Source organism: Nicotiana tabacum, chromosome 9 (assembly GCF_000715075.1).
Source record: "Nicotiana tabacum cultivar K326 chromosome 9, ASM71507v2, whole genome shotgun sequence".
Taxonomy (NCBI): domain Eukaryota; kingdom Viridiplantae; phylum Streptophyta; class Magnoliopsida; order Solanales; family Solanaceae; genus Nicotiana; species Nicotiana tabacum.
Window position 1 is genome coordinate 127,973,723 of NC_134088.1, and position 16,157 is coordinate 127,989,879.

Here is a 16,157-nt window from a genome sequence, read left to right on the forward strand (position 1 = left end):
ACAAGTGGTTACTTTTAATGATTTCGTTCTAATACTGATAATAATTACTTATGATCAAAATTTGATAGGCCTTGCATAATCTGGAGTTATCATAATCATTCAGAAAATTACACTGACCACCGTTTAAATTTTGTCCTCGATAAGAAAAGTCTGGAGAAAATAGCCTTTGGTCAGAATTTTGGCGATCACCAGAATTTTCTCTAATGAAAATTTTTAGTGATTGTCATGTTTTGTGGCAAATCCTGGTGACCACCATATGAAAAAATTCTATCAATTATTATATTTTGTGGCAAATTCTAGTGATCACCATATGAAAAATTACAGGGAACGCTTCTGAAAATTCTAGTAGAAGAATATTTTCCCAATGCTTTTTCTTACCGAGGACAAAATTTAAACGCCCTAAGAAGTGGAGTTGCATAAAAAAGAAAGCCCAATAAAAAGGATAACTTGGTCTTGTGAAAATTTCGGGCTTACAAACTGGGCCATGGAGGCCCATAATCTAATTTCATTTTTCATTTACCCTATATTCTAATTTATATTTTCAGATTAGTTTCTTAGTTCAATGGTATTCGTCGTTCTAAATTTCAAGTATAAGTTGTTAAGGGAAACAAGAAAAAGAAAAAAAAAAGAAGGATTCTAGTTTGTTAATAAATGTTGGAATTACACAGTTCTATATTCTCTGCAAAATATGAATATTTTATTCCATATATTTGCTTCTGTTTCATTTTAGAAACTAAAAAAGAAGACGATCATAAGTTTTTTAATCTATGGACATGCTTACTATAGCCCATTGGATGAACTTAGAATGGCAAGGTTTGGGGTTAAATAAGTGAAAATAACACGGGCTAGCCAATTTTTGGACTGGTCATTCAAAAATAGTCAGTGTTTGTCAAGTCATTGAAAAATAGCCACTATTTTGCCGCAACAGAGACCGGTCCAGCATAATATACTGGAGTTCGGTGCACCTGTGTATGAACTTCCAGCATATTATGCTGGAATACGCGGATAGTTCCAACATAATATACTGGAGATTCGAGCACCTGTGTATGAACTTCCAGCATATTATACTGGACTGGTATACTTTGCTGGAACTCCAGTATATTATGTTGGAGTTCTAGTATACTTACGTTGGAACTCCATTATATTATGCTGGAACTCCAGTATAATATACTGGAGTATTTTGCGGATTTTGAATAGTATTTCCGTTCATATTTATCTTTATATGAAAATTGGCTAAATTTTGATTACTTTTGAAAGTGTGGCTATTTTTGAATTTCTTCCGTTAAATAAGTCAGTAAGGCACATCTTTTTGCCTTTTTGGGCAATGATTATATTGGCTTAAGCACCCTCTACTTCAATTAATTAGGAGATACTGAAACTAGAGTTAAAAAATTTAACTCATAAATTGAAATGCAAATAACTTTAAATGGACAAGGAAAATTGGCTTTGAAGAATATTTTACCAACACGAATGTTGTCCATTGTTTGCCATTGTGATCAGTGGCGGAGCCAGAATTTTTATTAAGGAGAGTCAAAATATAAGAAAACAAACTCACAAAAAGTCAAGAAATGTCATTATATAGTATATATACATATTTTTAAAAATATTTAACAAGCTAAACAATGTAATTTTTCGGGTTAGGCGCATGTGGCTCCGCCACATTGTGATAAGCACCACCTTTGTAGGTGGGTTAATTAGCATTGATGGTTTATGTAGGGCTTAGGTTATTAGTTAGGGCCACTGCATAAATTGTAAACTAAGTTGTAAGCTATGATGGTATAACTGTACCATTTGGTTCTGTAATATAATTTATATCATATGCAGCATAGGGTACGCACCAGAGGCGGATTCAGAATTTAAATTATATGAGTTCAACTTTTAAGATTTTTAACATTGAACCTATTATATTTTTAAAGTTATGGGTTCAAATCTATTATTTTTGCAATTTTAATGAATTTTTACACATAAATTTCTACTCAACGTCGAAAGTTATGGGTTCAATTGAACCCATAACTAACACACTGCATCCGCCTCTGGTACGCACATATATAAGAGTTAGATAAGAATAACATCTATAATATGCATGTAACACAAACATTATTATACAAGTTTGTAGTCTTAAATACTCTATAGATCTAATTTGAATTGACATTTTGTTGTATAGGGAAAAATATGACATGACATGTGACTGCTTAAAAGGACACGTGGAACGTAAGATGAGGATGACCACCGAACATAGCTATTCCGCTTGTCACCGGAAGGAATAGCGATCATAAAAAAAGTATTAAATAATTTGCGTCAGGTAACATTTAATACAGAATATTTTGCAGCATAAAGGATGATGATCCGTTACAAGAAATTTTGCATTTATGTCTAACGTTACATCTTCATCAATGACCCTCATAATTGACATTAAAGAAGGGCATGATCCTAAAACCTCCTTTCCTAGACGTAACTATAAAAAAGTGAGCTATGTTATCATTGTAAGAAGAGGAATTTTCTCGCTAACTTACACTACATTCTATACAATATTTTAATATAATTTTATTCTCTCGCTTTTGATCTCATCATTATTGTGCCTACAAACCTTGTTCCCGGACTCATCAGCTCTGTCATTCCATCTACATCCTAAGGCTAGGTATTTTATTTTCACAAGTTATTTCATTATCTTTAGGATCAAATTAATTCACTTGTCTAGAAACTATGAACAAATTCAACTGTACCGCTTTTCGGGTAAACATTTGTGACATTATTAATAAGACATTTGCCTACTAGTTAAATATAGGATATAATTTATTTCCCCACTTGCTATATTCATTTTCAGGTTTTAAAATGAAAAACTGGAGATAGATACGACCAAGCTTTTATTACTGTTATTTTGTCTCTGTAATGCTATGGAAATGGGATCTATTCGCTGGCAAAAGTTGTCTAAAATATTTGATTTTGGATCTTCGCACATGGGATTGAAACGTTTATTTTTAGTGTAGCTCAATTCATTAATATTATATTCCTCATACAAAAAATTGAAACTCTTGATTAAAATTTATAATACTACATATTCACAACATGTACAGTATTCTTCAGTGTGTCATGATGTAAAACTGTTAAACAAGCTTTTAGTATAATAGTTTCAAAACCAACTTCTTGAAATCCAACAAATAAAAAATACGATTATTAGCCTGTAGATTTCTTTCCTTTACCTCTTTTCAATTATTTCAGCTGAGACGAGTATTTCCCCCTTCTCACTTGCCCATTAAGGAAATGAGCCTTCACTGCAATATTTTATAAGTGTCTTTTTGGATCTCTCATGTGTCTTGTCGTTGATAGACCGGTAACAAATAAATATGAAGGAATCAGGGTAGATATTTGAATGATTAATAGCTTCTCACCTCCTAACACTAGAACACTAGATAATTTATTTACTCGAGTACACTAGACTAGAACAGTTAGCACAAATATTGGCTATTATTGTTGTTTTAAATTTGGATTGACTCACCAAAATCTTACCTCCTAACACTAGAATACTAGATAATTTATCTACTCGAGTACACTAGACTAGAACAATTAGTACAAATATTGGCTATTATTGTTGTTCCAAATTTCGATTGACTCATCAAAAACTCTTTTGAAAAAAACAATTCACAGAATAAGCTGATTTTAGAAGCTAACCAAACAAGCTATAAGTGGAACTGGCTGGGGGTGCAGAATACAAAACTTTACAATATTACTTTTGTACTTCACCTGCACATTTGTGCACAATTGCAAGCTTAATTAACGAGTGTAAAATTGCAATATGTACATTAGGTAATACTTAAAAAAAAAGGAAGAGGAAGAGATACTTTCAGTTTGCCTTTTAGGGGATAATTCATAGGTACACCAGCAGAAAAGTAGTTTTACGTCTACTTCACCAACGTCTCTGTTGAAAAGTTAGACAAATTATAAACTGACAAATTATAAACTTACTCCTACAACTTTCTCCTTTTTGTCCAGTCATGTTAAAGGTCGAAGCCAAAGGCATTCTCTAGTTTTGTCAAAGCACTCTCCTACTACTAGATAATGCCACTTGTGTGACCACCGATCGATGTTATCCCTAACCATATCTCAAACATTGATCTTTAAACACTTTTAACATGATTTATCAAGTAGTATCATGAAAGCAAATGATAAAGAATATCTTTAGGAATACTGTATCAATGCTAGTAATCGGTAAAGTTGATGCCAAGTGATCAGGAAGTCATATGTTCGAGTCGTGGAAATAGCCTCTTGCAAAAATACAAGATATGACTGCGTACAATAGACCGTTGTGATCCGATTCTTCTTCGAACCCCGCGCATAGTAAAAACTTAATGCTCTAGGCTGCTTTTTTTGCTAGTTTTGTTCCAATGAGATTCTTATCCTAAATCCTAATGTAATTATGAAATAAATTGGCAAATGTACCGGAACGTGAATTTTCAAAATTTGAATTTACTGGAGTATTAAATGTGAAATCATGTTTAAATTTCAAATCAGAATATGAGTCTTGCTGATTATTGCCCTCCGTCACCATTCACCAATAAAGAAAGCAAGGTGCAACAACAAATTTTCTTGGACTTCCGATTGATACTAAACTCTTTAGAACTCCAAATCTACCACAAATTATTACTCAAAAACTCTAAATGCCACATTATTAATTTAATTTAATTTAATTTAATTAACAATAGTCGCAACTAGAGGTGACAAAATGGTTAAAAGAATACAGTTAACCACTCATATTATCCATTAAAAAATAGGTTGGATAATGAACTTTTTAAAAATGGGTCAAATATAGATCCATTTAGAAAATGGATAACCAATGGGTAACCATCGTATAACTAATGAGTTTAACTTTTACATTTGTAAAGCCGCAAATTAGGGATTACTCAAGTTTGGGAGACTAGAAATTCTCTAAAAAGTGTTCATATTCAAGAAATCATGGATAATATGGTTACCCATAATCCGTTTTTTATCCGTATTAAATATGGGTCGGGTCGAATAATTTATCTATTTTTTCATTATCCGTTTTCGACCCGAACCATATCCAACCCGACCTGCTCGTTTGACCCTCGTAGTCGCAACTCACATTTACTATTGGTAAGTAGATGCATGATAGTATGTTTTTTCTATGTAAATATTTTTTGCATACCTTAATTAATGATCCTTTAAAAATTTTAAAAAAAGAATTTTAATTAGAATTTGACAGCTCAGATACATGACACGAATTCAAATTCAATTAGTGGTGTTAGTGAATTTTCCACAGAGGATGATACATATAAAAAAAATTATCAGACCAAAAAAAAAAAAAAAAAAAAAAACCACAAAGTCGTAGCTCGACCAACTCCTAATATTTATAAAGCATAGCAGCATTAGCTTACTATACCTCTTTCACACTCTGCATCTTCTTTCACCAACTTCCCCCTTCACTGTTTCTCTCTTCGGCGGAGATTTTTCTGTTCTATCTTCACCCCTTTCATCTGCAAACATGACTTTCGACAAAATCAAGGTTGAAAACCCTATCGTTGAGATGGACGGTTAGATCTCTTTCTCCTTTACTTTCTTTATCTGTATATTTCTTCTTCTTTTCTTGCTGAAATTTGTTGTTTTACAGATTTATTTTTGTGTGCAAAATAAAAAAAGATCTGTAATTGTAGCAGTTTCACTCTGTATAATCAGAGCTTTGTTAGATCCTACTGATTAACTGCTGATCATTCTTGAAAGAATAGATTTTGAGCTCTAAAGATCGAAATATATATATATATATATATATATATATATATATATATATATATATGGCCTTTAATTTTGCATTATTACTTACATATATCTTGTGGGGTTGGTTAGATCGGAGTTGTTAACTATATAACTATTAGTCATTCATTTAAGATTTGATTTTGAGCTCTTTGAGAAAAAAGATCGAAACTTTAACAATTGAGACATATTTGTGGATTCGTTTTTGCACTATTACTTGCATGTCTTGTGGGGTCTGCTTACACTCCTTGTTTGTACTGGATTTGATGCTGAAGAGGAGTATCTACTGACTCTTTTTCCTATGTTTATTCCTTTGGTTTAGAATTTTTAAACTCAATGTTAGTTATCATGTGTAAAAATCACTTTTTCTGTCAATAGATAGATAGTTCGCTGACGTTTACTTGAATAATCAGAGTTATTTACATAATCCAAACCAAACAGATCCTTGGTGTACTCTTCTAAACATTCTTTTTAAATTTGGGAATGCTTAAAAAATGAAAAACTGTCTAATGTTCTTAATTTGAAGTGTTCCCTCCTTTTTTAATTAGTTCAACATTGTGTGAGCTAATATCAGATTACTACTCATTCATGGTTATGTTGTTAAGCTTACTGATTAGCATAATGCACTTATAGTTGACAAAACTTATTTTTCATTTTTACACCATTTTTTTGTCTTACTTGATCGTAGGTCATACTTTGAGATCTAATATAGCTTTCTATAGTATTTCAATATAACATTGACCGGACACATCATTCCACAAGTCAATTTTGCTTTGATTATGTTGGTCTATTATCCCCAGAGTTTCTACAGCTTTCATTTTTACACCATTTTCTCTTATTTTCTTCTTCTTGATTATGTGATCCAGGAGATGAAATGACTCGTGTTATTTGGAAATCGATCAAGGATAAGGTAACAAGTTCCCTTGGCTTGTTTCTGAACCATATGGGTTTCTTATGTATCTTCTAATAATAAAATTGCAAGCCACTAATAAATGAAGCTTCTTTGCTTGCTTTAGCTCATCTGTCCTTTTCTGGAGTTGGATATAAAATACTTTGACCTTGGCCTTCCGCACCGTGATGCCACAGACGATAAGGTTACAGTTGAAAGTGCGGAAGCCACTCAGAAGTATGTTTTTTCTTCATCTTTACGTCCTAATTTAAAATTGATGGGAAGATACTATCCATTTGTTGGAACAAATCCATTTGCTATCCTTTTCTCTATTCAAATGCCTTCTTTAATTTCTTAAGATGACTGAATCTCTCTCCATTTGTGCTTCATATTAACTTTAAATGGGATTGGTTGTTCAATAGTTATAAGTTTTCAGCCTTCTTCCGGTTTCTTAATCTCTACTGTATGGTCTAACTGCAGATACAATGTAGCTATTAAGTGTGCAACCATTACTCCAGGTGCTTATTTTGGTGTCCAGCTGTACTCCCCTCCTTTTTGTTTAGCTGTTGCTCATATTTTCAGCAAAAATCAGTTCTAGATAAAGTATAACTATACTATCATTCTTAGAAAGTGCTATTTTGCAGATGAGGCCCGTGTAAAAGAGTTTAACTTGAAATCCATGTGGAGGAGCCCAAATGGGACAATTAGAAACATCCTAAATGGTACCCCTGGGTCTCTTCTTGTTTCTGGATCATGTTGTCTCTTAGTTATGGCTTGATTGATTATAGCTCATTGCACACATTGGCATTGACTACAGGAACGGTCTTCAGAGAACCAATTATGTGCAAAAATATTCCCCGACTTGTCCCAGGTATCCCAGATTTATTGTGCTTTCTGCTTTTGTGTCTTCCCTTAAGTTAGTTTAGTAGTGTCATTGAGCAAAATCTGCTTCTTAAACCAGGTTGGACTAAACCAATATGCATTGGTAGACATGCTTTTGGAGATCAATACCGGGCTACTGATACAGTTATTCAAGGAGCTGGAAAACTCAAATTGGTGTTTGGTAAGCTTTTGTTGGTTGCTTTACTTGATATGAACCAATTAGATAGCAATGCTACTCATCTTGTAAGGTCTATCCCAACTTTTTCGCATTAACAAAGGGTTTTTGCTTACTCAATTAAAATATGTTTACTGAAATGTTGTGTTTAATACTTTATCAGTGCCAGAGGGAACAGACGAGAAGACTGAATTCGAAGTTTACAACTTTACTGGTGCTGGTGGAGTAGCTTTATCCATGTACAACACAGATGAGGTTTGCTTAAATAAGTCTGATGTCTTTCCATATTTGGAATATTAAATTGCTGCAGATTTGTATATTTATATTCTTTTGCTTTCTTGATGTGATGCAGTCCGTCCGCTCATTTGCTGAGGCTTCAATGAACATGGCATACCAAAAGAAATGGCCACTCTATCTTAGTACAAAGAATACTATTCTTAAGAAATATGATGGGAGGTAAGCAGTCTAACTGTTGATCTTTCCGTTTTCCATTTGGCCTTCACTTGTCCATTACAAATAGATTGACTACCTTGAGCCATTTTGTCTTTTTCGCACATATCTAGTAGTGTTTGTATCTATTCTGTCCCTCTGAGCTACCATTAATGCTCTTGTAAAGGTTTAAGGACATCTTCCAAGAAGTTTATGAAGCAAATTGGAAGTCCAAGTATGAGGAAGCAGGAATTTGGTGAGTTCCACAGTTCACTTGGTAAGCATGGTTCTACTATCACAAGTACACAACATTGACTCTCTAGTGATGTTTTATAGGTATGAACACCGTCTTATCGACGATATGGTCGCTTATGCTTTAAAGAGTGAAGGTGGTTATGTATGGGCCTGCAAGAACTATGATGGGGATGTACAGAGTGATTTCTTAGCACAAGGTATCTGATCATGTGTTTGTAGTGTTTAAGGCTGTCATTTTAACAGATCCTCATAGAATATGTTATGACATATTAATGTGCTAATACACATAATTGCTGAATCAAGTATTCTTGTTTCCCCTCCTATAACTCTGCTCCTAGAGGTTTATAATTTTTATGCCTTTTTTCTTGGAACAGGTTTTGGATCCCTTGGGTTGATGACATCTGTCCTGGTATGTTTATTTTCTAGCATTTTTTTTGCTTCAACCAACTCCTTAATTGTGTAGTTTTTAGGTTATTTTATTTCTATAGCTTTCTTGGGATCTATTAGAATGCATGGCTCTTTGGATCATTTCTTCTTTATTGCTATTTGCTGATATGAATCGTTGGTTCGGATTCTGACAAGTTGTGGATATATGGTTCAGGTGTGTCCTGATGGCAAGACCATTGAGGCTGAAGCAGCCCATGGAACTGTCACCCGCCACTACAGGGTTCACCAGAAAGGAGGTGAAACCAGCACAAACAGTATTGCGTCAATCTTTGCCTGGACTCGTGGACTTGCACACAGGTAGGTGACTAGTTCTCGATCTGCTGAGCTTTAGAGTGCGGTTTGCTGTTTGGACTGGTTTAAGGAAGTTTTGGTGGATTGCCCCCAAATGATGCGATTGTGAATACTGACTAAATTGTTTGTGAACAGGGCAACGTTAGACAACAACGAAAGGCTCTTGGATTTTACTGAGAAACTAGAGGCAGCATGCATTGGTGCAGTTGAATCTGGAAAGATGACCAAAGATCTTGCACTTATCATCCATGGATCCAAGTGAGCCATCCTGTCTCATTCTTTTCATTATTTTTCTTATTTGACTTTGTTAGTGGAGTTTTCATTCTCATGCTTTCCTCTTTAAAAATTTGAACAGGCTCTCGAGAGATCATTATCTCAACACTGAAGAGTTCATTGACGCCGTGGCCGATGAGCTCAAAGCAAGACTTCTGAAAGCAAAGGCCTAAATGTATGTACATGTTTTGACTTTTACATTTGGATTATTTGCAATATTTTCTCTACTATCTTTGGGTTAATTATTTCTAGTTACGTTATAGTTCAACTTGTTAGTGTTGATGTAATCATCATAATCAGTCTTTCTTTCATCTTGTTTGGTTATAGGTCTGGGCAGACAAGAGGACAGTCTTTTTTCTGGGGCAGTTGAGGGATATTGAAGTGAAATAAAAGGATTAGGGCCTGATGGTATACTAAATCTCAAGAGGTTTTATTTTATAGGTTGGGGTTACTCTCCAGGCATTAATGTTTGAACCATTTAAATCTGAATTTCCTTTTTGCTGAAACTGCTGCAAGTTATTTCCTGATTTGCAATTGTACACTTGACTTGTTGTTTTATCAGTTTGCTAAAAGAAGCCCCTCTTCATTAACTTCTGCTTTCTTTTGGTGGTTTAGTTGCTTGCCTCTTTTGCTTTTTTGGTGTTTAGCAAATGATGTAATCTTTGATCTCATGGTTGCAAAGTTTGAAGTACTTTGTACAAGACGGTGTCGGAAAATGGAGTCTCTTTTTGGCTTTAAAATATAAGTTAGACTCTAAAAGCAATAGTTTATAAATATTCCATTTATGCTTGGTCCCTTTTCAATCAATGAGAACGAGAGATTTTTCTCTTTTCATCATATTTGGCGTCATGTAATCGTTTGGTCGCTTTAGGGAAAAAAAAAAATATAGTATTACCAATTGACAACAAGTAGCAGCATGGTTTTTCTTTTATTTTGTCTTAATTATTAGGTGACAGTTTTATCTTCATTCAGGTATATTTTATAAACTATTTTCTTTATACCACGATTTTATCTTGACGAAACATGTGAAAACTATCTTAAATTTAATTGTAATACTTTTCATTACAAAAAAGGGTTATTAAGTAATTTATCCAAAAATAACTAATAAACAAAAAACAAAAGAATAAGGGGGCAAGCAACTTTACTCGGTAGAAGCAAAACGGACAGAGACTATCAAAAGCAACCACAAAGTGGATTTACTCTGTTCTAACAAAGGGATTTACAGAGAAGGGGAACAAACTAGGTAATGTTCTAGCAAATGGATTTACAGAGAAGGGGAACAAACTAGGTAATTGAATTTTAAAACTTTTCCATGGTAATCTGATTCTTTTACTTGATACTTAGCACACTATTAACTATTACTTCGTTAACTAAAGGAAGAAACAACAAAATTCAAGTTACTTTCAATCTAGTACGGACAATAGAATTTTATATACATAATTCTTATAAGGTTGAGTAAATATAATTTTGGAATTTGGATTAAGAATTTAAAAGATAAAGTTAAAGAGAATTGGAAAAAATTCATGAGACTTCTCTGTGAATTAACTGGGTATAGCATATGAATAAGTTGTATTTAATAGATTTTGAAGTAATCTAAACTACCAGTAGCGTGAGTAAGTATATGTATTCTAAATTAGCTATGAATTAGCTAAAACAAGAAAATTAACACGAGATCGATATTGATGTGATTATAGATTGATTGAAGAAAATCGTACAAATCGTTCGAGGTGACGAGTATGGTATTTCGCACGAAGTACTGTGAGTGGTAATCTTACCGCAATTTGTATTTTCATAACTTGCATGCTTTACACATGATTTTTAATATGAATATGTTACCGATTATTTTGAGTTGCATGTGGGACAGGTCTTTTACTCGAAATGATACCGAAATAGTTATTTGAGATGATTACCGTTGTTTTAAATATTTTCGTTGTCACTAGATTTGTTTTACCGTTACTTGAATTTACTGTTATCGAAATAAAATTATATGATTTGATAAGAGTCGACATGCCCTATATTGTTTTAAAATATTTTTTACGAGTATATACGGATTACAGAGACAAGTGTAAACGGGAGTAGACATTGAAGGATCCCGTAGCTAACGGCGGGTTCGTTAGACTTGTTGCACCTTGTAATTACAGATTATCGTTATAGCCCTCGCTAGTGGGAAGGTAGAACTAGTATACCGTTACTGATTTCCTTCGAGTAGGGACTACCGTTATATTTGACTTCTTGCGAAGAAGTCCACAGTTATACCGATTACATGATTAGTTCATTGAAACCTCCCAAATGTTAATATTGATATTATACAATGGTTACCGAGCTTATTACTGAATTGTTAATTGTATTATACTACAAGAAAAACATGTTGAGACTGAAAATTATTTATTGTTTCTGAAAGGGCATTCTTATGATATTTTCTGTTTAATATACTAGCATGTTTCTGATTTGTCCCCAATAAAAACAGTTGTAGTTAAGTGTTATTACTCACTGAGCTAGCGACTCATTCCCCGCTAATTTTTTTTACAGAGACAACAGTTGACACAGACGAGGATTTCGTTAATTAGACGCACATGTTGATAGTTCTTGGTGAGCCTCGCACTTGTTCGCGTGGGCGAAAATTTTATTTATTGTTATGGTCTTTTGCTTGAACTTTTAGAGTCGCTCCATAGTCATTCCTTTTAAAATCTTGAGTATTCTTTTGTTATTATAGACTTATGTTGAGTATCGCTCATTCTTATCAAAGTCGGAGATAAAGTAGTATTTCTAGTTGTTAGTGGGTGGACTATTAATGGTAGATATTTGTTTTGGTTAATTGATAAAGTCATTATCGTTTGAATTGATATTAGGATGTTTGGTTGTTGATTTGAGACAGGGAAATTTTTGGGATAGTCCAAAAACAGGGAAAACTTTGTTCAATTTTCTGTAAAATACCGATGAGGCTTACTTGGGGCACTTGTTCCTAAGTGCTGGTCATGATCCTATATTGGGTCATGACAAAGTTGGTATTAGAGCTTAGGCTTTAAGTCTCGAGTCATGGAGCAATGTTTAGTAGAATGTTTTTCATGGGTGTGTAGGCGCCTATACTTATGATCTTGAGACTACTGAACATCTAGGAATGTTTTCCCTTCTTTCATTCTTTGATCGTGCGTTGAGATAACTTGAGATTGACTTTGGAGTATTTTTTTCGTAGATGGCTAGGACACGAACACCCTCATCTGCTGGACGTGGTACTACCTGAGGTAGAGGACAAGGTGGGACTCATCATACCAGAAGACAGGCCGCCCCTCAACCTGAAGTTGAGAACGTGGGTCAAACCCAAGCTACTATGCCAGATCAAGTGCAAGAACAGGGGGTTCAGGATGCTCCATCACCAGTGCCACCTGTTGTACCTACTGTTACCTTACCTGCTGACACATTGACAAGGTTATTGAATGTATTAGAGGCATTGGTGCCTACTCAGGGTGGAAGTTCAGCTCCCCAGGCTACTTTACAGACACAAGCACAGACTCAGACTTTCGGGAATAAGAAGTATCCCTACAAGAGTTCCTGATATTGAAATCACCAAAATTCAAAGGTTCTGATAATTCAGCAGATCCTCAAAGTTTCTTGGATGGGACACTCAAGGCATTGCGTGCTCTAGGATGTTCTAGTGAGAGGGCTGTGGAGTTCGCAACATACAAACTAAAGGATATGGCTAACACATGGTATGTAACTATATTGCTAGGAAGGCCAGCAGGAGCAGCCCCACTGACATGAGACGAGTTCAGTAAGTTGTTTATGGATCATTTTCTTCCAGATAGCCTGAGGCAAAAATATGTTAGAGACTTTGGGAGATTGGTTCAGACTCCAGATATGGATGTGTCAACCTACAACACGAAGTTTTGTAATCTGGAAAAATATGCTCCTTACTTAGTGCCTACCCATGAAGTTCGAGTTCGGAGGTTTGTTGATGAGTTGGTTGGTCATTTATACACTGCAGTAGCCCCACCGATGAAGACTTTGTCCTACACTGATGTAGTCGATCTCGCTAGAAAGATTGAAAATAAGGGATGCGATGAGCGTGCAACTAGTGAATTACATAAGAAGGCCAAGACGAGGTCTTTCAATGGCGGTTTTAGTGAAAATCGCAGAGCAGGAAATCAGGGACAACAACAACAGGGTTCTCAGACAGGTACATACTTGTCTTCACAGACCACATTAAGACAGGGTACTAGGGGATCATCATCTGGACATCGTAATTCTGAGCAGATATATGCCACTAATTCAGTCTGCCAGACCTGTGGTAGATCACATTTGGGCCAATGTCGTGTTCTAACGGGAGAGTGCTTTCAGTGTGGTCAGTTGGGACATCACTTAAGGGATTGCCCTCAGTCTCCGAGAAATTTCAACCAGGTTTCTATTCAGTCAACTGTACCTACTCAGCTTACTCGTAATACTTCAGGTGCTACAGGTATAGGAAATAGAGGTCGAGGTGCTGGAGACCGTGCTACTGTGAATCAAAGACAAGGGAATGCTGGTAGAGGTCAGGCGAGGGTTTTCGCATTTACTAGACACGATGCTCATGCATCGAATGCTGTGGTTACAAGTATTCTTTCTGTCTGTTCATTTGATGCACTTGCGTTGATTGATCCGGGGTCTACTCACTCCTATATATCCTCATACTTTGTTTTGAGGTTTAGTAGACAACCTGCGCTATTGAATGACCCTTTTCTAGTTACTACTCCTGTTAGAGATTTTCTATTAGCTGAATACATATATCGTGCTTGTCAGATTCGGGTTGAGGGTAGAGATACTCTAGCCGACCTTATTGTACTTGATATGATTGACTTTGACATGCTGATGGGAATGGATTGTTATCTTCTTGTTATGCTATCGTCGATTGTCATGCAAAGATAGTTAAGTTTGAGATACCAAACAGACCTAGTTTTGTTCTAAAAGGGGTCAGATTCTAGAGACTTGCAAAGTTGTATCTTTTATGAAGGCTCAACGACTTCTGAAAAAAGGTTTCTTAGCTATTGTAAATGACACAAGAAAGGAAATAATTTGTATAAAAAAATGTACCAGTAGTGAGAGAATTTTCTGATGTATTTCCTGAGGATTTACCAGGATTGCCTCTAGTACGAGAAATAGACTTTGGTATTGATTTTCCACCTAACACACAACCCATATCGATACCCCCATATCAGATGGAACCAACAGAGTTGAGGGAGCTAAAGCAACAGTTACATGATTTGTTAGATAAGGGTTTTATTAAACCTAGTGTATCACCATGGGGTGCACCATTATTGTTCGTAAAGAAGAAAGTCGTATCTCTAAGAATGTGCATTGACTACAAGCAGTTGAACAAAATAACAATTCGCAATAAATATCCCTTGCCTCGTATAGATGACATGTTTGATCAGTTACATGGAGCTGTGCACTTTTCAAAGATTGACCTTCGATCTGGTTATCATCAGCTTAGAAACAAAGATAAAGATATTTCTAAGACTGCTTTCAGGACTCGGTATGGGCATTATGAGTTTTCGGTGATGCCTTTCGGACTGACTAACGCTCCAGCTGCATTCATGGATTTAATGAATATGGTGTTCAAACCGTTTATGGATAGATTTGTAATAGTATTTATTATGATATCCTGCTATATATTCTCATAGCCAAGGAGAACACGAGAATCATCTGAGGACTGTGTTGCAGACATTGCGAGAACATCGGCTTTATGCTAAGTTCTCAAAGTGTGAATTTTGGTTGGACTTAGTATCATTTCTGGGGCATGTTGTATCCAAAGATGGAATTATGGTGGATCCTAAGAAGACCGAAGTTGTGCAGAAATGGCCAAGACCTCTCCTACAGAGATTCGCAACTTTTTAGGTTTAACAGGCTATTACAGGCGTTTTGTGCAGGATATTTCCAGAATAGCAGCGCCACTGACTAAGCTAACACAGAAAAATGCAAAGTTTCAGTGGACGGAGGAATGTGAGCAGAGCTTTCAGAAACATAAAACATGTTTGACAACTGCACCAATATTAGCCTTACCATCAGGTTCTGGAGTATTTACAGTATTCTGTGACGCCTCGAGGGTAGGATTAGGATGTGTTCTCATGCAAAATGGTCGCGTTATAACTTACGCTTCGAGACAATTGAGAAAGCACGAGCAAAACTATCCTACACATGATTTGGAGATGGCTGCAATGGTATTTGCTTTAAAAATTTGGAGGCATTACCTATATGGCGAAACTTGTGAGATTTATACTGACCATAAAAGTCTGAAGTATATCTTTCAGCGAAGAGATCTAAATCTTCGGCAGTGTCGATGGATGGAACTACTCAAAAACTATGACTGTTCTATTTTGTATCATCCTGGAAAAGCCAATGTGGTGGCTGGTGCATTGAGTAGAAAATCTATGTGGAGTTTGGCACATATAGCTCCTACAAAGAGACTTTTGACCAAGGATGTTCAGATACTAGAAGATACATATATCAGATTTAGTGTCGTAAATTCAGAGGCATTGTTGGCTTGTGCTCAGGCTAAGTCTTAATTAGTTGAGTGAATTAAGGTCACCCAATATGAGGATGAGCGATTATGCAAATACAGAGATGAGGCCTTAGCTGGTAAAAGCAAGGCTATGATTGTTGAAAGTGATGGTGTTCTTCGAATGGGTGACAAGCTATGTGTAGCAAACGTAGATGGGTTGAGACAGTCTATTCTTGAAGAAGCTGACAACTCTAGATACACTATACATCCTGGATCCACAA

General features: G+C 35.4%; 1 protein-coding gene across 1 annotated transcript; it reads left to right on the forward strand.

Moving 5' to 3' along the window:
- Positions 1-5,413: 5,413 nt before the first annotated feature.
- Positions 5,414-9,983, forward strand: LOC107815853 (isocitrate dehydrogenase [NADP]). The gene is given in 16 exon segments (NM_001325963.1): positions 5,414-5,546; positions 6,630-6,673; positions 6,780-6,889; positions 7,133-7,170; positions 7,297-7,374; positions 7,470-7,523; positions 7,614-7,715; positions 7,873-7,964; positions 8,062-8,165; positions 8,326-8,394; positions 8,475-8,590; positions 8,768-8,802; positions 8,995-9,137; positions 9,267-9,389; positions 9,487-9,579; positions 9,732-9,983. Coding segments are annotated over 15 exon segments (1,248 nt in total). The 5' UTR covers positions 5,414-5,497; the 3' UTR covers positions 9,578-9,579; positions 9,732-9,983.
- Positions 9,984-16,157: the final 6,174 nt, after the last annotated feature.